Genomic DNA, 20,252 nt, shown 5'->3' with positions numbered 1-20,252 from the left:
ACATTTCCTTACAGCAGCTCCTGCCCTAGCTAGCTCCTCTTCATTGGTAAAAACTGAACTCAGGCTCAGTTTCTCCAGAGATACCTTCAGTTTCATTCTGGACTTGGGGCTTCATTCTGGTGTAACCTAAATAGCCTGCAACTCTTAATCTATTTAGAAAGTAATTTAGTAATTATTTGTTTATTGTTTTTGTCACTCTGCTCTATACTGTATTCTCTGAGGGCCCACACTGTTTTTGTCTTTGAATCTCCATGACCTGGTATTTAAATTATTGAAGAAAAAACAGAGTAACTTAAAACTCTTTTTTTTTTTTTTTTTAAGTAACAGTTTGTTGTTTTATATAACTTCTTTCATAATCTCCCTGCGAGGTCATAAATAAAGCCAGAAAAAACAAAAAAAACAACAATCTTCCTTTCAAGTGATTGGCTAGGTAGGCTTTATGAGGGGCTTGGGTCTTCTCAAGAATTTGTGTATGTTTTCAGCTCTGTATCACCAAGAATACACATTTCTACTTGTTGAGGTTTTAAAATCATTTTACATCCTTTCCTCTGCCTCCTAGCTGTGAATTCAGTATCCTTAGGGAAAAATGGAGTTGTGGAGCTGCTGTTTAAAATCATCGGACCATTTAGTAAGAAGAATTCGGGTCTCATGAAGTGAGTAAATGCTTTGAGTATAAATAGAGGTGTATTTTTTGTTACTCTGGGCCTCATCATCTTATCTGTGCAACAGTAGGTTGAATTGTATTATATCTAGGGTCCTTTCTTAGTTCTCAAATAGTGATTTTATTATGATAAAGATTTTCTTCAATATAAAGTTTAATCTTCAGAGGTATATCAAAATTAGAAAGCTTTAAATTCATTGACTGTAGTGTTACGGAAATTTAGATGTCCAACATTCCTAGATAATATAAGAGGAAAACGATCATTGATAGAGTAGCATTCATTCAGAAACATTTATTGAATGCCTGCTATATTCCCTACCCAGGTTTGCAATCTTTTAATGAATGCATCCTTCATTTGCACAATTATCTGAATGTATTTTAAATTTATACATTTCTTTTTTGTCAAAATAATGTCATTCTTTTTCTTTTTTCTTATTTTAAATTATGCATATATATATATATATTACAAGATATGTATATCTATTCATTTGTCTGTCAGCCTCAGGAAATTAAAGCAATTTCCAGTTACTTGGTTATATTTAGTATTTGTTTCTTAAGCTATATTAGAAGTCATTCTTTAAAAAAATATTTTACTTTGGAATTATTCAAAGACACCTAGAGTTTATATTATATTAGGATGAAATTATTTTGAATTAGGTTTATTAATCACTTATTCGATTCAGTAGTTATTAACATTCTGACACTTTTGTTTCATTTATTTCCCCTCTATACTTTTATTTTTGCCGAGGTATTTTTAAGCAAATCCCAGATGTCATTCTCATATATAAGTTTCTGTAAAAAAAAAAAAAAAAAATCCAAATATATTTTATTTTTTCCCTGAATACTTCAGTATATCACTCTATTAAATAGCAACTTAAAAAATAACCATAATACTAAAATCATACTCAACCAAATTATTAATTCTTTAACATAATTAAAGTCCAATACGTGTTCAATTTTCTCCCGTTGTCTCAAAGTGCCCTTTTATAATGGGTTTGTTTGAATCAGAATCCAAACAAGGTGCACACATTATTCCTCATCATATTTAGGAAATTTTCAAACCTACACAAAAATAAACTAGAATAGGGATGTCTGGGTGGATCAGTTGGTTAAGTGGCTGCCTTCGGCTCAGGTCATGATCCCAGGGTCCTGGGATCGAGTCCCACGGTGGGCTCCCTGCTCAGCGCGGAGCCTGCTTCTCTGCCTGCTCTGTCTGCTGCTCCCCCTGCTTGTGCTCTCTTTCTGACAAATAAATAAAATCTTAAAAAAAAAATAGACTAGAATAATTACAGACCTACACAAAACTACAAGAGAACCTATAATACCCACCACCCAGTTTCATCAGTTACCAACATTGTGCCATTTTGATCTCAGTTTTCCCTTCCCTGTCCTTTATTTTTCTGGACTATTTTGAAGCAAATATTGGCCGTTACATTTGTTCTGTGAGTTCTTTAGTATGATTGCTATCAGACACAACTTTTTTCTTTTAATGTTTCTGGAATATCGTTTCTTTGTCCAACAATACTAATAATCCTTTAATATCATCTAATATTTTCTTATTGTCTAAGAAATGTCTTCTTTACAGTTGGCTTGTTCCAGTCAGGATCCAAATAAGATCTGTACATTTTATTTGATTGCTGTGTCTTGTAATCTTTAAAAATCAGTAACAGTTCCTCTCTTTTGGGTTTCTGTTTTATTTATTTGTTTAAAGACTTGGGTGATGTCTTGTAGATTGTCCCAACATTCTGGATTAAGATGACTGTATCCTGGGTTCCTTTAACATGTAGATATGTCCCTCAAATTTCCTGTAGACCCATAGAGCTGGAAGCGTGATTAGATTTGGGTTCCTTTTTTCTGATCAAAAATATTTCATATGTGGTGCTGGTACTCTGTCTTGCACCACTTAAGATCACTGAGTTGAGGTGATCCTTTCACTTCTCACCTAATAATTTAGCAGTGTTCCATAACATTGTCTAGATCCACTGTTTCTTCAGGGGTTGCAGAATAGTGACTTTTCTAATTTTCTCATTCTTTCTACTTTAAAAAAATTTTTTTTATTGTTATGTTAATCACCATACATTACATCATTAGTTTTTGATGTAGTGTTCCATGATTCATTGTTTGTGAATAACACCCAGTGCTCCATGCAGAATGTGCCCTCTTTAATACCCATCACCAGGCTAACCCATCCCCCCACCCCTCTCCCCTCTAGAACCCTCAGTTTGTTTTTCGAGTCCATCGTCTCTCATGGTTCATCTCCCCCTCTGATTTCCCCCCCTTCATTCTTCCCCTCCTGCTATCTTCTTCTTTTTTTTTTTCTTAACATATATTGCATTATTTGTTTCAGAGGTACAGATCTGTGATTCAACAGTCTTGCACAATTCACAGTGCTCACCATAGAACATACCCTCCCCAGTATCTATCACCCAGCCACCCCATCCCTCCCACCCCACCCCTGACTCCAGCAACCCTTAGTTTGTTTCCTGAGATTAAGAATTCCTCATATCAGTCAGGTCATATGATACATGTCTTTCTCTGATTGACTTATTTCGCTTAGCATAACACCCTCCAGTTCCATCCATGTCATTGCAAATGGCAAGATCTTATTCCTTTTGATGGCTGCATAATATTCCATTGTATATATATACCACATCTTTATCTATTCATCTGTCGATGGACATCTTGGCTCTTTCCACAGTTTGGCTATTGTGGACATTGCTGCTATGAACATCAGGGTGCACGTACCCCTTTGGATCCCTCCATTTGTATCTTTGGGGTAAATACCCAGTAGTGCGATTGCTGGATCGTATGGTAGCTCTATTTTCAACTTTTTGAGGAACCTCCATACTGTTTTCCAGAGTGGCTGCACCAGCTTGCATTCCCACCAACAGTGTAGGAGGGTTCCCCTTTCTCCGCATCCCCGCCAACATCTGTCATTTCCTGACTTGTTAATTTTAGCCATTCTGACTGGTGTGAGGTGGTATCCCATTGAGGTTCTGATTTGGATTTCCCTGATGCCAAGCGATGTTGAGCACTTTTTCATGTGTCTGTTGGCCATTTGGATGTCTTCTTTGGAAAAATGTCTGTTCATGTCTTCTGCCCATTTCTTGATTGGATCATTTGTTCTTTGGGTGTTGAGTTTAAAAAGTTCTTTATAGATTTTGGATACTAGCCCTTTATCTGATATGTCATTTGCAAATATCTTCTCCCATTCTGTCAGTTGTCTTTTGGTTTTGTTGACTGTTTCTTTTGCTGTGCAAAAGCTTTTTATCTTGATGAAGTCCCAATAGTTCATTTTTGCCCTTGCTTCCCTTGCCTTTGGCGATGTTTTTAGGAAGAAGTTGCTGCGGCTGAGGTCGAAGAGGTTGCTGCCTGTGTTCTTGTTTAGGATTTTGATGGACTCCTGTCTCACATTGAGGTCTTTCAACCATTTGGAGTCTACTTTTGTGTGTGGTGTAAGGAAATGGTCCAGTTTCATTCTTCTGTATGTGGCTGTCCAATTATCCCAACATCATTTTTTAAACAGACTGTCTTTGTTCCATTGGACATTCTTTCCTGCTTTGTCGAAGATTAGTTGACCATAGAGTTGAGGGTCCATTTCTGGGCTCTCTATTCTGTTCCATTGATCTATGTGTCTGTTTTTGTGTCAGTACCATACTGTCTTGATGATGACAGCTTTGTAATAGAGCTGGAAGTCCGGAATTGTGATGCCGCCAGGTTTGCTTTTCTTTTTGAACATTCATCTGGCTGTACGGGGTCTTTTCTGGTTCCATACAAATTTTAGGATTATTTGTTCCATTTCTTTGAAAAAAGTGGATGGTATTTTGATGGGGATTGCATTGAATGTGTAGATTGCTCTAGGTAGCATTGACATCTTCACAATATTTGTTCTTCCAATCCATGAGCATGGAACGTTTTTCCATTTCTTTGTGTCTTCCTCAATTTCTTTCATGAGTATTTTATAGTTTTCTGAGTACAGATCCTTTGCCTCTTTGGTTAGATTTATTCCTAGGTATCTTATGGTTTTGGGTGCAATTGTAAATGGGATCGACTCCTTAATTTCTCTTTCTTCTGTCTTGTTAAGTGTATAGGAATGCCACTGATTTCTGTGCATTGATTTTATATCCTGCCACTTTACTGAATTCCTGTATGAGTTCTAGCAGTTTTGGGGTGGAGTCTTTTGGGTTTTCCACATAAAGTATCATATCATCTGCAAAGAGTGAGAATTTGACTTCTTTGCTGATTTGGATGCCTTTGATTTCTTTTTGTTGTCTGATTGCTGTGGCTAGGACTTCTAATACTATGTTGAATAGCAGTGGTGATAGTGGACATCCCTGCTGCATTCCTGACCTTAGGGGGAAAGCTCTCAGTTTTTCCCCATTGAGAATGATACTCGCTGTAGGTTTTTCATAGATGGCTTTTATGATATTGAGGTATGTACCCTCTATCCCTATACTCTGAAGAGTTTTGATCAAGAAGGATGCTGTACTTTGTCATAGGCTTTTTCTGCATCTGTTGAGAGGATCATATGATTCTTGTTCTTTCTTTTGTTAATGTGTTGTATCACATTGATTGATTTGTGGCTGTTGAACCAACCTTGCAGCCCAGGGATAAATCCCACTTGGTCATGGTGAATAATCCTTTTAATGTACTGTTGGATCCTATTGGCTAGCATTTTGGTGAGAATTTTTGCCTCCATGTTCATCAAGGATATTGGTCTGTAATTCTCCTTTTTGATGGGGTCTTTGGTTTTGGAATCAAGGTAATGGTGGCTTCATAAAACAAGTTTGGAAGTTTTCCTTCCATTTCTATTTTTTGGAACAGTTTCAGAAGAATAGTTATTAATTCTTCTTTAAATGTTTGGTAGAATTCCCCTGGGAAGCTATCTGGCCCTGGGCTTTTGTTTTTTGGGAAATTTTTGATGACTGCTTCAATTTCCTTAGTGGTTATAGGTCTCTTCAGGTTTTCTGTTTCTTCCTGGTTCAGTTTTGGTAGTTGATACATCTCTAGGAATGCATCCATTTCTTCCAGGTTATCTAATTTGCTGGCATACAGTTGCTCATAATATGCTCTTTTCTTTTTTTTTAAAGATTTTATTTATTTATTTGAGAGAGAGAATGAGATAGAGCATGAGGGGGGGAGGGGCAGAGGGAGAAGCAGACTCCCCGCCGAACAGGGAGCCCGATGCGGGACCCGATCCCAAGACTCCGGTATCATGACCTGAGCCGAAGGCAGTCGCCCAACCAACTGAGCCACCCAGGCGCCCGCTCATAATATGTTCTTATAATTGTTTGTATTTCTTTGGTGTTGGTTGTGATCTCTCCTTTTTCATTCATGATTTTGTTGATTTGGGTCATTTCTCTTTTCTTTTTTTAAAGATTTTATTTATTTATTTGACAGAGAGACACAGCGAGAGAGGGAACCCAGGCAGGGGGAGTTGGAGAGGGAGAAGCAGGATTCCCACTGAGCAGGGAGCCCGATGTGGGGATCGATCCCAGAACCCTGGGATCATGACCTGGGCCGAAGGCAGACGCTCAACGACTGAGCCACCCAGGCTCCCCTCTGTTTTCTTTTTGATAAGTCTGGCCAGGGGTTTATCAGTCTTGTTAATTCTTTCAGAGAACCAGCTCCTAGTTTCGTTGATCTGTTCTACTGTTCTTTTGGTTTCTATTTCATTGATTTCTGCTCTGATCTTTATTATTTCTCTTCTCCTGCTGGGTTTAGGCTTTATTTGCTGTTCTTTCTCCAGCTCCTTTAGGTGTAGGGTTAGGTTGTGTATTTGAGACCTTTCTTGTTTCTTGAGAGAGGCTTGTATGGCTATATACTTGCCTCTTAGGACTGCCTTTGCTGCATCCCAAAGATTTTGAACAGTTGTGTTTTCATTTTCATTGGTTTCCATGAAGTTTTTTAATTCTTCTTTAATTTCCTGGTTGACCCATTCATTCTTTAGTAGGATGCTCTTTAGCCTCCATGTATTTGAGTTCTTTCCGACTTTCCTCTTGTGATTGAGTTCTAGTTTCAAAGCATTGTGGTCTGAAAATAGGCAGGGAATGATCCCAGTCTTTTGGTACCGGTTGAGACCTGATCTATGATCTATGATGTGATTGATTCTGGAGAATGTTCCATGGGTACTAGAGAAGAATGTGTATTCCGTTGCTTTGGGATGCAATGTTCTGAATATGTCTGTGAAGTCCATTTGGTCCAGCGTGTCATTTAAAGTCTTTATTTCCTTGTTGATCTTTTGCTTAGATGATCTGTCCATCTCAGTGAGGGGGGTGTTAAAGTCCCCCACTATTACTGTATTGTTGTCAATGTGTTTCTTTACTTTTGTTATTAATTGCCTTATATAATTGGCTGCTCCCATATTAGGGGCATAGATATTTACAATTGTTAGATCTTCTTGTTGGATAGACCCTTTAAGTAGGATATAGTGTTCTTCCTCATCTCATATTACAGTCTTTGGTTTAAAATCTAATTTGTCTGATATAAGGATTGCCACCCCAGCTTTCTTTTGGTGTCCATTAGCATGGTAAATTGTTTTCCACCCCCTCACTTTCAATCTGGGGGTGTCTTTGGTTCTAAAATGAGTCTCTTGCAGACAGCATATCGATGGGGCTGTTTTTTAATCCAATCTGATAGCCTGTGTCTTTTGATTGGGGCATTTAGCCCATTTACATTCAGGGTAACTACTGAAAGATAGGAATTTAGTGCTATTTTATTGCCTGTAAGGTGACTGTTACTGTATATTGTCTGTGTTCCTTTCTGGTCTATGTTGCTTTTAGGCTCTCTCTTTGCTTAGAGGACCCCTTTCAATATTTCTTGTAGGGCTGGTTCGTGTTTGTAAATTCCTTTAGTTTTTGTTTGTCCTGGAAGCTTTTTATCTCTCCTTCTATTTTCAATGACAGCCTAGCTGGATAGAGTATTCTTGGCTGCATATTTTTCTCATTTAGTGCTCTCAAGATATCATTCCAGTCCTTTCTGGCCTGCCAGGTCTCTGTGGATAGGTCTGTTGCCATTCTAATATTTCTGCCATAGTAGGTTACATATTTCTTTTCCCGAGCTGCTTTCAGGATTTTCTCTTTGTCTCTGAGACTTGTAAGTTTTACTATTAGATGTTGGGGTGTTTGACCTATTTTTATTGATTTTGAGAGGGGTTCTCTGTGCTTCCTGGATTTTGATGCCTGTTTCCTTCTCCAAATTAGGGAAGTTCTCCGCTATAACTTGCTTCAGTATACCTTCTGCCCCTGTCTCCCTTTCTTCTTCTTCTTCTGGGATCCCAATTATTCTAATGTTGTTTTGTCTTATGGTATCGCTAATCTCTCGAATTCTGTCCTCGTGATCCAGTAGTTGTTTATCTCTCTTTTTCTCAGCTTCTTTATTTTCCATCATTTGGTCTTCTATATCACTGATTCTCTCTTCTGCCTCATTTATCCTAGCAGTTAGCACCCCTGTTTTTGATTGCACCTCATAAGTAGCCTTTTTGATTTCGACTTGGTTAGATTTTAGTTCTTTTATTTCTCCAGAAGGGGTTTCTCTAATAACTTCCATGCTTTTTTCAAGCCCAGCTAGTATCTTTAAAGTGATGATTCTGAACTCTAGATCTGACATCGTACTAATGTCCATATTGCGTAGGTCCCTGGCAGTCGGTACTATCTCTTGTTCTTTTTGTTGAGGTGATTTTTTCCATCTTGTCATTTTGTCCAGAGGAGAATAGATGAATGAGAGAACAAAATGCTAACAGCGTAACAACATCCCCAGAAAATATACTCTAAACAAATCAGAAAAGACCTGAAGCCGGGGGAAAAGAAAGGGAAAGAAAGAAAAAAGAAAAAGAAAAAGATAAAAACAAACAAAAACAGAACAAAACAAAACAAAAAAACCCAGAATATGATCAAATATGATCAGGCTGGTGCATAGATCAGTGCCACACACTAGATTTTGGGTGAACTTTGGTCTGTTGAAGAAAGTGCCTCCCAAAATTTTAAAGAAAGAAAAACTTATATATGTGCAAAAATAAGGGTTGATATAAGGAAGGGATGGAATATGACTGTAAAGATGAAAATTATAAAAAAATTTTATAAAAGGAATTGATAAGTTGTTTGAAAAAAGGAAGACGAGAATTTAAAAAAAAAAAGAAAAAAAAGAGAGAATGTGATCAGGCAGGAGAGTAGAACAAAACCATACAGTAGAGATTTAGGGTATATTTTGATCTGTTAGAAGAAACTATCTCAAAATTTTAAAGAGAGAACAACATACATATATATATATATATATATATATATATATATATGCCAAAAATAAGGGTAACTACTATGAAGGGCTAGAATATGACTCTAAAAATAAAAAATAAAAATGTTTTTTAAAAAAGGGATTGATAAGATGTTTGTTGAAAAAGGGAAAAAGAAAATTAAAAAAAAAGACAGTTAAGAAAAAATTAACTTTGAAAGACTAAAGAATCATGGATTCTATGTGCAATATTCCCCTAGCGCTGGAGTCTGCCGTTCTCATTGATCAGTAAACTTGGTCTTGGCGGGCTGTTCTCACTCATCTTCCGGGGGAGGGGCCTGTTGTTGTGGTTCCCAAATGTCTTTGCCGGAGGCGGAATTGCCCTGCCCTTGCCTTTCCGCGCTAAGTAATCTGCTCGGGGTTGCTCTCCGGAGCTTTTTTTCCCTGCGAGCTTTCCGTACAGCTTTGGAGGCCGAGAGTGAAAATGGTGGCCTCCCAATCTCCGCCCCGGAGGAGCAGAGAACTTGGGCCCCACTCTTCAGTGAGCCCCCAGAGAAAAGCAGTCAATCACTCCCCTCTCCCCGGTCTCCGGCCGCACTCCGTGCTTACCCGGCCTGTGACCGAGTGTTTCTATCTCTGGCACACGACCCCGTGTGGAGTCTCCAAACCCAGCAGATCCCTGCGGTGCGCTCCTGCACCGCTCCTCCCGGGAGAGGAAGGTGAGTCTCCCCGGATCTGCCGCTTGTTGGGTCCCCGCTTGGAGAAGCAGTGGCCCGACTGTGCCACGGATCACGGTTTATGGCAACCCCGAGCTGAGAGCCCACTCCTCGACTCCGTCTCTGCAGCCACCTTCCCTGCTCCGATACCTGGGAGCTCTGCCACACTCAGGCACCCCTGGTCTTTCTGTGACCCCGAGGGTCCTCAGACCACACTGTCCTACGAGGGTTCCACCCCCAGCTTAGCCACCGGAGCGACGTTCCTTAGTGGAGCCGACTTCTAAAAGTTCCGATTTTGTGCTCCGCGGCTCTATCACTTGCCAGAAGTGGCCGACAGGGGCCCCCTCCCCCGCCGTCTATCCTTCCGAATATCGCCTCAGATTCACTTCTCTGCACATCCTGCCTTCCAGAAAGTGGTGGCTTTTCTGTTCAGAGAGTTGTTGCTATTCTTTTCTTTGATCTCCTGTTGAGTTTGTAGGTGTTCAGAATGGTTTGATCCCTATCCAGCTGAATTTCTGGAACCAGACGAAATCCAGGTCTCCTACTCCTCTGCCATCTTGCTCCGCCCCCTTCTCTATCTTTCTGCTTTTATTAGTTGTGACTCTTTTGTGAGGAAGAACTTACCCACATCAAATATTTGGTTAAATTTTACCAATAAGTTCAGAGCATTTCCACTCTTACTCTTTTTGAAATAAAGATCAAGGTGAAAAAAAAGTCAAATATTTCAGCTTGTATCCTTTTTGAAAATGGGAGCTTACTTGCACATATATTTATCATTTAATATTACTTGGTGGGATGTCTTAACTTTTTACTTATGTAAAGATCATACATAATTTTAGAACATCTGATGAAATGTAACAAAACGGAAAACGATTATCACAAGTAAAACCAACTTACAGAATTGGTGTAGTGTAGTGAGTGGGCTCTGAGACAGAGACCTGGATTTGCATGTTAGCTCTGTCATTTACTGGCTCCAGGATACATAGAAGGCTACCTAACTTAAGCCCTTGTTTTATGTCTATAAATAGTAGTATCAGCCCCTACATCAGAAGGTTGATGTGAGTATTTAATGAGATGATTCTTCTAATTAACACAATGCCTAGGAATGCAATGTAATTAGTTTAGGTAAGTAATGTAGTAATGTGGCTGTGAATTAATTCTAGTTAGTACTAAAAGTGTGTTCATTATTTTTACATTTATATACCGTTTCTCCCCTGACCCATAAAGTACTTTTTAATTTATTCTTTATCTAGTGGTTATGATCTCATTCTTAAGGTCTATATTAGCCTATTCTAACCAGTTACCAAATCTAGTATAAAGTTCCTAGGAGAAACAGAGCATTTCACAAGTGTCATTATAATATACAGTATAGGGATGTATCCAAAATTAGGCAGAAATCAGTGGGTCTAAACTTCTCAAAAAGGAATAGTGCTATCTAAATTATCCCTTCATTCCTTCCTGTATTTATATTTAAAAAAAGAAAAACAAATTTTTTACTTTGTTTTTACTTTAAAAAGAATAAAATATTCATTGACCAAACATCTATATCTGGATCTATCATTTTTAATAATCTTAGGGTCTCCCCCTTAATTAAAAAATCTTGACATCTAGAACATTTATTTTATTGTTTTTCCTTCCCTGAAACAATGTCCTATGTTTAGTGGAATAAGGTTAGGGTTATTATTTATGTTTGAAGGGTGATGATGCCCTTGAAGATTTCCTTTCCTTTCCAATTTTAGGTTTTGGATTTAAACACCGTTAATCCAGATGGAGGCAACCCAGAAAGTAATGGGTTCTTCTTGAATGTCCCCATAAGGATTGACCCTCCAATTAAAAGGAGATATGAGTTCATGAGTACCTGGAGCTGAAGCCTTCCTTCCTTCACTGCTCCTAAATGAATAAGCCACAGGATGCTTTTTAAGCCGTTGTTGGTTGTATTATTCTGTGTGGGACTTAGGAAGATTGGAAAAATACATGAGGAAGTATAAAATAGTGAATCTAAAAAATTCTAATGAATTAACATAACACAGACTGTGCATTTTGATAAACTTGTTATTCTAAAATTCTTTTGTAACTTTTACAAATTTGTACTGCTTGTAAGTGTCAGAGAATTTCAGGAATTTTTTTGTACTGAAGTTTTTAAAAATACCTTTTAAATAACCTTTTTTTTTTTTTTAAAGATTTATTTATTTGAGAGAGCGAGAATGAGAGAGAGAGAGAGAGTACATGACGGGGGGAGGGTTAGAGGGAGAAGCAGGCTCCTCGCTGAGCAGGGAGCCCGATGCGGGACTCGATCCAGGGACTCCAGGATCATGACCTGAGCTGAAGGCAGTCGCTTAACCAACTGAGCCACCCAGGCACCCCTTAAATAACCTTTTAGTAAAAATGTCAAGTGACTTTGCACCAAACTTCATAATTTCTTTTCTTTCTTTTTTTTTAAAGGTTTTATTTATTTATTTGACAGAGAGAGAGCGAGTGAGCACAAGCATGGGGAGCTGTAGGCAGAGGGAGAGGGAGAAACAGGCTCCCTGTCAAGCAGGGAGCCCGACGCGGGGCTCGATCCCAGGACCCTGGGATCACGACCCGAGCCGAAGGCAGATACCCAACTGACTGAGCCACCCAGGCACCCCTTCATAATTTCTTTTACTCTAGTGCAGCTGTGAAACAAGCATCATGAGCTTTGGAGTCAGAAAAAACTGGGTTCATATCCTAGTTTTGCTGGTGTTGAAGAATAAACAACAACCCAAAAGCATGTAGTTTAAGGATTAGAAACTGTCAGAAGCACTTTTATTTGGTTCAAATGTATTATAAACCACTACCAACCGGGGAGAAAGACTGTTTCTGAAAGTACTCTAAGATTTTTATAATTTTGAATAAAGGCTTAACTGTAGATGGGAAAATCCTATTAGTTCATTGCAAGTGATTGCATCCAAGTGATTGTATTTTTTTCCTAGGGCTATCGTAACAAAGTACCTAGTACAAATTCGGTGGCTTAAAATTACAGAAATTTATTGTCTCACAGTTCTGGAGGCTAGAGGTCCAAAATTAACCTGTCAGTAGGTCCAGTGCTCCCTCTGAAACCTTATGGAGAATCCTTCCTTGCTTCTTTCTAGCTGGTGGTTTGCTGGCAGCCTTTGGTGTTTCTTGGCTTGAAGCTGCAACATTTCAACCTCTGCCTCTGCCCTCACATGAGGTTCTCTCCTTGCCTGTCTGTCTTCAGGTAGTCTCCTCTTTTCTTATAAGGGCACCAATCATGATGGATTAAGGGCCACCTATTCCAGTATGACCTCATTTTAACTAATTAATCTGCAATGACCCTGTTTCCAAGTAAGGTCACATTCAGAGGTACTGGGGGTTAGGACTTCAACGTCTCTTTTGGAGGATACTGATATTTCTGATTTCAAAAGTTTCCTTCTCAACAGGAGGCTTATATTACTCATTTTCCATAGCACCTCGCTTTTATGGGAGCCTAGGCATATTTATTATATTCTGAAATCTTTGGTTTCTTTAGCCATAAAATGTGCCAGTTCTGTGGACCAGGATTGTTTTAAGAATTAAACTAGAAAACACAGGGATGTCTGGGAGGCTCAGTCAGTTAAGCGTCCTCCTTCAGCTCAGGTCATGATCCCAGGGTCCTGGGATGGAGCCAGCGGGGAGCCTGCTTCTCCCTCTGTTTGCCACTCCCCCTGCTTGTGCTCTCTCTCTCTCTGACAAATAAATAAAAATCTTTATAAAAAAAGTAAACTAGAAAACACATATATAAGGCATCTATAACAGTTTCTGGCATTTATCAGATCTTGCTTCTTTTCTGTTATTTTGTATTGTTTCACTTGGAAGATCCCTTTAGTTCTGTGTTTAATTTTGACCAATTTCAAAGCCATCCTTATGCTGGTAGTTGTATAGTCTTATGCGCATTTTAGTACATAATTGTAAGGTTATGGAAAGTTTCTTACTAATGATTTAGTGCTATGAAAAGTCAGTATGTAATTTCATAGTTTTCATTTATTTTTAACTCACTATTACCAAAACTTCACATTGTTTGGAGAAAGTTCCAGGTCTGAATTTGTAATATTTTTTAAAGCATATACTTTTGTTTTTCTTTTTATGGATGTTATCTTAAATAAAGGTTTATATGATTGCTTTATTTCTGTCAGTAAATCAAAGCGCAGCCATTGATGACTGGCTCTAGAGGGTAGCATTAATGAGCATTTATTATGAATGAGCACTTACTCTGTGCCTAGTTCTAGATAATTGTTGCAGGTTTTACTGTGAACCAGTGTCCATCTTCAGTCTTCTAGTTGATTGTGCTCTTTGCCTTTACATACTCCATCGTGCTGGGTCTCCTTTACACTAACATATGCAACTTTTACTTCACTGCTTTGTTTTTGGTTTTAATTTCTTGAGTAGTTTTTTCATAGATGTGTACATTTTATCACATTATCTAGATTGTAAAATTGTGGATGAGATAAGTATGCTAATTTTATACCACTGAAGAATCTGCCCCTGTGGGTGTCTAGTAGGCATTCAACAAATGCTTAATGATGAGTGACATGCTTTAGTTTGACAAAGTGCATATTTTTATGCAAATTAATTATAGTTGTTGAAATCTTGCTAAGAGGTACTGTAGTATGTAGCTTTATGTTTTTAAAGTTACTGAAATTAAGTGCCATTTCTTCAGTAACTTATTTCTTTAAAAAATATTTGAATTACAGGTTTTCCACAGTGATGTGCATTTTTAAAGCTAATTAATGGCAGTTGATTTCACTGCGCATATTTGTGTATTTATGTTCCAAAGAAAATATAAGTACTTTTAAATTTTTGGGCAATTCCTTTGTCCTTTAATGGGCAGTAAGAATTTTTGAGATATTAATTAGGTTCATTATTCTCTTTGGTGCCTTATGGTTGAAAAATGTTAAGGGCTCCTACTTCTCCCCAAACCTCCTAGTTCCAAAATATTTTACATTTGTTATCACCTTAAATATTAGGATTATTGCTTGATAGAACTAAAATACTTTAAAGTCAGATAGCTATGAGTATCTATAGAATTTTGTAGTTACCAATTTTGTCTTAAAACTTGTTTTTGTTTTAATTTTTTATGAATCAGGGCCTCTGATTCTTAATACTGTTATGTTGTAAACTCTGTCAGGGTCAGATACAAGTACAATAATTGATTCTATATATCTAATCTCCTATATAAAGACTTAAACGGTGTCTTTATCTTCCTTAAAAAAATTTTTTTGGTGCTTGCCTGTTAATATTTCAATCTTCCTCATATCCGATTTTAACCTGAAGGGAGAGATGCATACAGAGAAACACCATATGTAATTGACGATAACAGGAATGACTTTTGGAATAGATAATAATTACTTATCTGAAAAGATTGTATGAATTTACTATTGTAGATTAATTTTACTAGTTTTGTTGTTGTTTGTGTTTTCTCATGTTGACAGGGTTGCTTTAGACACTCTTGCTGCATTGCTAAAATCAAGTAAGTTTTTAAATACTAGAAATACTAGATACTATTTTTCCAAGTATTCTATCTGCTGTTTTAAAGAAACTGGAAATGTAGATTTAGTCTGTAGTTATAAAGCAGTTTGCTATAATTTAATGTCAAAGTTGATTCTATCTTTTCATATGGTTGATCGATACACATCATAGCTAATGTCATTTATTGAGCTATAATGTAGTACATCTATGTAATTCATTCCAGTACATTGACTTTCTTTTTATAAGTTCATTATATAAATATAAAGTCCTGTTAATAGAGGCAAGTAACATGTAAATATTATATAAGTATCATCTTTTTAAAAGTGAAGCTAACATGATATTGAGGATATTTACTGTGAAGAATATTGTGAACAACTACTGTATGTTGAACACAAATGATTTTCATTTAGAAACCTCTTATTAAAAATTTCATTTCTATCAAATTCAAGTTTAAATCATTAAAAATGACAATGTAAATTTACAAACTAAAGCAACTGTTTTATCTTCAAAATTGAAGCATTGGAGTAAATGTATTTAGTCTTATGATATGATTCCTTTGGAGAGAAATTTATCTACATTATATGTTCTCTCTCTCCAAGGTACTCAGTATCTGTGGTTTAAATACAACTTTTGTTAGCACTTCCATTCTCATTGGTTGATTAAATTAACATCTTAACTAACCACAGTAACATTTAGTCCTAAGGTTATGAGGGCTTTCAATGTTATTTTTCCCCAAAACTGTCTATAAAGGGTGACACCAACTTGCCCTTAAATTTGAATGACCAGAATTGTTAATTTGAACAGTAGCAAATGATTAATTGATTGAAAATCTGGTATTTGGTAAAGTAATGATTATTACATTCATTAAATTTAAAAAGTCGTCTTAGGTATTAGTATTATATACCAGAGTATATAAAATTCAGTTAACAGTTTTATCTTTGAAATGAAATGTGTGGTACTCAATTAGATGAACCATGTAGCTTTATTTTCATATATGATGTGATAAACTTTAGACCAAGATCAGAATACTTGGATTAATTTTAAAAGATGTTTGTGGCCTGGCTTTGTTGTGCCCTTTGTGGTTCAAATTGTTATTTAAAGATTAATTTTTAAATTCATATAGGCATATATTTTTGAATTAGAGTAGATTAAAATAGCTATTAAAACTGAAGCTTATTAATTTTCAGAATCACTGATGACAAAATCACTAAGTCAGTAGAAACTAAAACCCTGATAAGTTTCAACTATTTATAGAAATTGGTTAATCTAAGAGGACTGAAATCTGGTATCTTGCGTTTTAAATAGTAATCTTCTTTTTACTCCCTCCTCCTTCAAAGGAGGATGGTGGACAAACATACCTGTTTTACTCCATCAGGTAAAAAAAGTAACTGACCAGTAGGATGAGTCTAGTTTATATTTGGTATGTTTTCATAGGGCACATGGCTCTAAATAGAATAAAAATTTAATAATGCATGATAATGTTTAGTAGCACCTGCATATTTTTAAATGCACTGTGGCATTTTGGAACATTCTCATTCATTGATTTTTTTTTTTTTTAACTGCTTTCTGGGAGGGGGCAGTTATTTACTTTGAAAGGGTAAATGAGAGAAAAAAAATAAAAGGGTAAATAAGGCTACTGTAATAACCCTGAGCTAGTATAAAGCAAAGAACATGTATACACACAGTGCAGAAGGACAGGCAGCCTAGGTGCCATCGCTAGAGTATGGATGAGATGCTGCAGTCTAAAGGGGAACCTGAGTTATCTTTTAACTGGAGAGGGAAGAAGTGACATAGGTTGATAGTGAGTTAGGTGTCCTGAACACATGAATAAAAACCCCTTCACTAAACTTTTTAGTTGTGCTCAGTTGCAGATTGCACATAGCTCTGTTTACTTCTCTTCATTCAGCACCTGTGTTTGAGTTACGGGCAAGTTTCTTATTTGATCTTTAATAAAGAATTTAAATATTTCACATAAATACCATTTAGGCTCATAATGTCTTTTAAGAAAATCATATTCACAGCTAGTAAACTAAAGGTTTATATACTCCAGGTGGTGTAAACAAAGTGCATATTCCTTTAAAATACATGAAACTACTGTTAGTCAAAACTGTTGACCTGATTGTGTAAATAGCCACAACCTTGGCCAACTAGCTCTTGAAGGCACAGAAGAGGTTTTAAAGCGTTTATGTAAGAAAGCCCCTCTCCCCACCATGTGAATTTCTTCCAGCTGCCTAAAGTCAGAACAGGGTTTCTGAGAGAGCATTAGTAGTTTGTTGACCTCAACATCTTTATGTTTTAGGTACATATTAGCAATTTGGAAGCTGTAGTAACTCTTTCAGGTAACTAAAAGCAACAGAGCCTTACCTTACTATTACATTATCTTAGTGCCTGTGCCATGAGCCAGGGTAAACTTAGGTTATGGAGAGATTGGAATTTCTTTGTGACTAAACAAGGCTTGGATGGGTTGGTATTCGACATTAGTTTGTGTTCCTATCATTGGTGCCCCTATGTGGTACGGAGTGGCTCCAGATGTTGCTATGATAGGGTTCCCCTACTGCCATTTTAGTGAAATGTACCCTTTTGGTTAATAATCTAAAATATTAACACTTTAATAAAATAGATCAAATTTGTGGATTTCTGTTAATTCTACCCCAGTAAAATCAACCATTTACAAAAAAGCCTCTTTAATGTAGTTTTTATTACATTAGATAATTAATGACCAGAAAGCAGTAAAGTGCTCTTCACATTTCATTTACTAAAAGTTCTGTAAGTATTTTTAACTTAGTGTTGTTATGGCATGGATATTTATATAATTGTGGGGGTAATTAAAGCAGGTGATTTCAGTGGAAACACATACAGTTTGTAATAGAAGCTACAATCCAGTAGAGTTAATTTCAGTGGAAACAAGGCTTATAATAGACGTTACAATAATGACAATGTAGTTTGCCATCTGGGACTTTTCATTTATTTTGTTAGAGAAAAAAATATTTAAGTATGTGGCTGCTATGTATATGTTTTTGAAAAAAAACTCATTGCAATATTGTGGTGATATTTTTAATTTAATTTATTCTACCATTTTTCTCTTGTCATTTAAAAAATGTTCTTTCTCAATTTTCTTTTGTTAAAGAAACAAACGCCAGAAGAGCTGTAGACAGAGGATATGTCCAAGTCCTTTTAACAATTTATGTAGATTGGCACCGCCATGATAACCGGCATAGAAACATGCTCATTCGGAAAGGAATTTTACAGAGTTTAAAAAGTGTTACAAACATCAAGTTGGGAAGAAAAGCATTTATAGATGCCAATGGGATGAAAATTCTGTATAACACTTCACAGGTGAGTTTTTAAATTTTCTTCCTATTACTGTGGTTATGTGTTAATGATATTATTTGGTTCTTAAGAAAATTTAGTACTCTTTTTTTTTTTTTTAAGATTTTACTTATTTATTTGACAGAGAGAGAGATAGCGAGAGCAGGAACACAAGCAGAGGGAGTGGGAGAGGGAGAAGCAGGCTCCCCACTGAGCAGGGAGCCCGATGTGGGGCTTGATCCCAGGACTCTGGGATCATGACCTGAGCCGAAGGCAGACGCTTAACGACTGAGCCACCCAGGCACCCCCAAAATTTAGTATTCTTACAAATACTGAAAAAAGTGTGATAAATATGTTTAAGAAAAAATCTGAAAATGAAAAGGCATGATAAACCTTTCTCACGCGACCTCCTCAGACTGAGTTGGAGAAAGTGCTGAGTGCATATCTCTGCAATATGAGATTTTAGGTAAAAGGAGGATGTATAAATCCATCCACTGGGCAGGAAGGGAATCTGTAGAGCCATGTTTGCTAAGATAGGCAGTTGGCTGTACTCAGTTTTGCATGTTCCCCTCATAAGATACTTATGGATCTTTATAGCTGGTAAGGCAATTCTGTTGTTTGTGAGTATTGTCAATGTCTTCCTTCTGGATAGAGCATTTTTACACAGAGAAGGTACAAAAGTGAAACCTGGAGTTAGGAATCCTAGTTCTGCCAGCCATCTTAACCGTAAACCTTCTTGACAATATCTTTAGCAAGAAGACTGTCAGCTCTGGGCAGTGGGGATGTTACAATGCAACCATTTTGTTTATAGAAGGTTATAGTTATTAGAAAGAAATCTGTCTTTTAAAAATTGCAGCCAGTCATCCTGGTTGTGCCCTCCTGGTCTTGCACACAACAGTCTCTTTCTGCATGGCAGTAGTTAAGATACCTGAACACACAATTTATGTTTACCCTAAGCTTTTTCTTTTCTAGATCAATCATATGCACTTGTTTTTACTATTCCTCATGTAGACAGTGATGGATAATTGATCTATCAGGAAGAGTTGGGTGACCTTGTTTATGCCACTTAATATTTCTGAGCCTAAATTTCTCATCTGTTCTGACAGGTCAGATGTGAAAATTTATATTGAAAATTTTATGGGATATGAAAGTGCTATCTAAATGCCAGTAGTGTTTTATGTTATAGGTTCAGATCCCCTGTCCATTAGCCTTTGTCAAGATTGGATACCAGGACAGCATATTAAACTCTTAAAACTTAAAATCATGGTATTCAGACTATTTTTTGTAAGTTGAAGAATCAACTTATTAGAGGTTCTATTGTATGATAACTGATAACAGTTCTGAGAAAGGCTCAGCCAGTGCACATTCCTTTTTATTTCTTACTCCTTTCTTACTATCTTTTTTACTTAATGTTTCTTTGCTTCTTCCCTTAAATTAAAAATAATTTTTATTTTATGCCCTAGGCTTGCTAAATGCCTTGTAGGTCACTCATAGGTATTACTTAGCACAGTAGTCCCCCCCTTATCTGTGGGGGATATGGTCCAAGATCCCTTGGATCTTAGATGCCTGAAACCTTGGATAGTACTTCACCTTATATATACAATGTGTTTTCTTATACATACATATCTGTGATAAAGTTTGAATTAGGCCCAGTAAGAGATTAGCAACTAATAATAAAACAGAACAACTGTAACAATATACTGTAGTAAAAGTTAAGTGAATGTGGTCCCTCTCTCTCAAAATATCTTACTGTACTGTACTCATCCTTATGTTGATGATGTGAGATGATAAAATGCCTCTGTGATGAGATGAAGTGAGGGGACTGATGTAAGTATGCTGTGTTATAGCATTAG

General features: G+C 36.9%; 1 protein-coding gene across 4 annotated transcripts in view; it reads left to right on the top strand.

Moving 5' to 3' along the window:
* The window catches only part of AGTPBP1 (ATP/GTP binding protein 1), a 184,481-nt gene that overhangs the window by 59,694 nt on the left and 104,535 nt on the right, over window positions 1-20,252 (top strand). For all 4 annotated transcript variants that reach the window (XM_035024409.1, XM_035024407.1, XM_035024410.1 and 1 more), the window contains exons 8-10: window positions 560-653; window positions 15,054-15,091; window positions 18,218-18,426. In XM_035024409.1, the coding sequence (XP_034880300.1) occupies window positions 560-653; window positions 15,054-15,091; window positions 18,218-18,426 (341 nt within the window). The remainder of the gene's footprint in view (window positions 1-559; window positions 654-15,053; window positions 15,092-18,217; window positions 18,427-20,252) is intronic.

The sequence above is a fragment of the Mirounga leonina genome, unplaced genomic scaffold, assembly GCF_011800145.1.
Source record: "Mirounga leonina isolate KUSES-001 unplaced genomic scaffold, KU_Mleo_1.0 Mir_179, whole genome shotgun sequence".
NCBI classification, from domain to species: domain Eukaryota; kingdom Metazoa; phylum Chordata; class Mammalia; order Carnivora; family Phocidae; genus Mirounga; species Mirounga leonina.
This window is presented reverse-complemented; position numbering and strand designations above follow the sequence as displayed.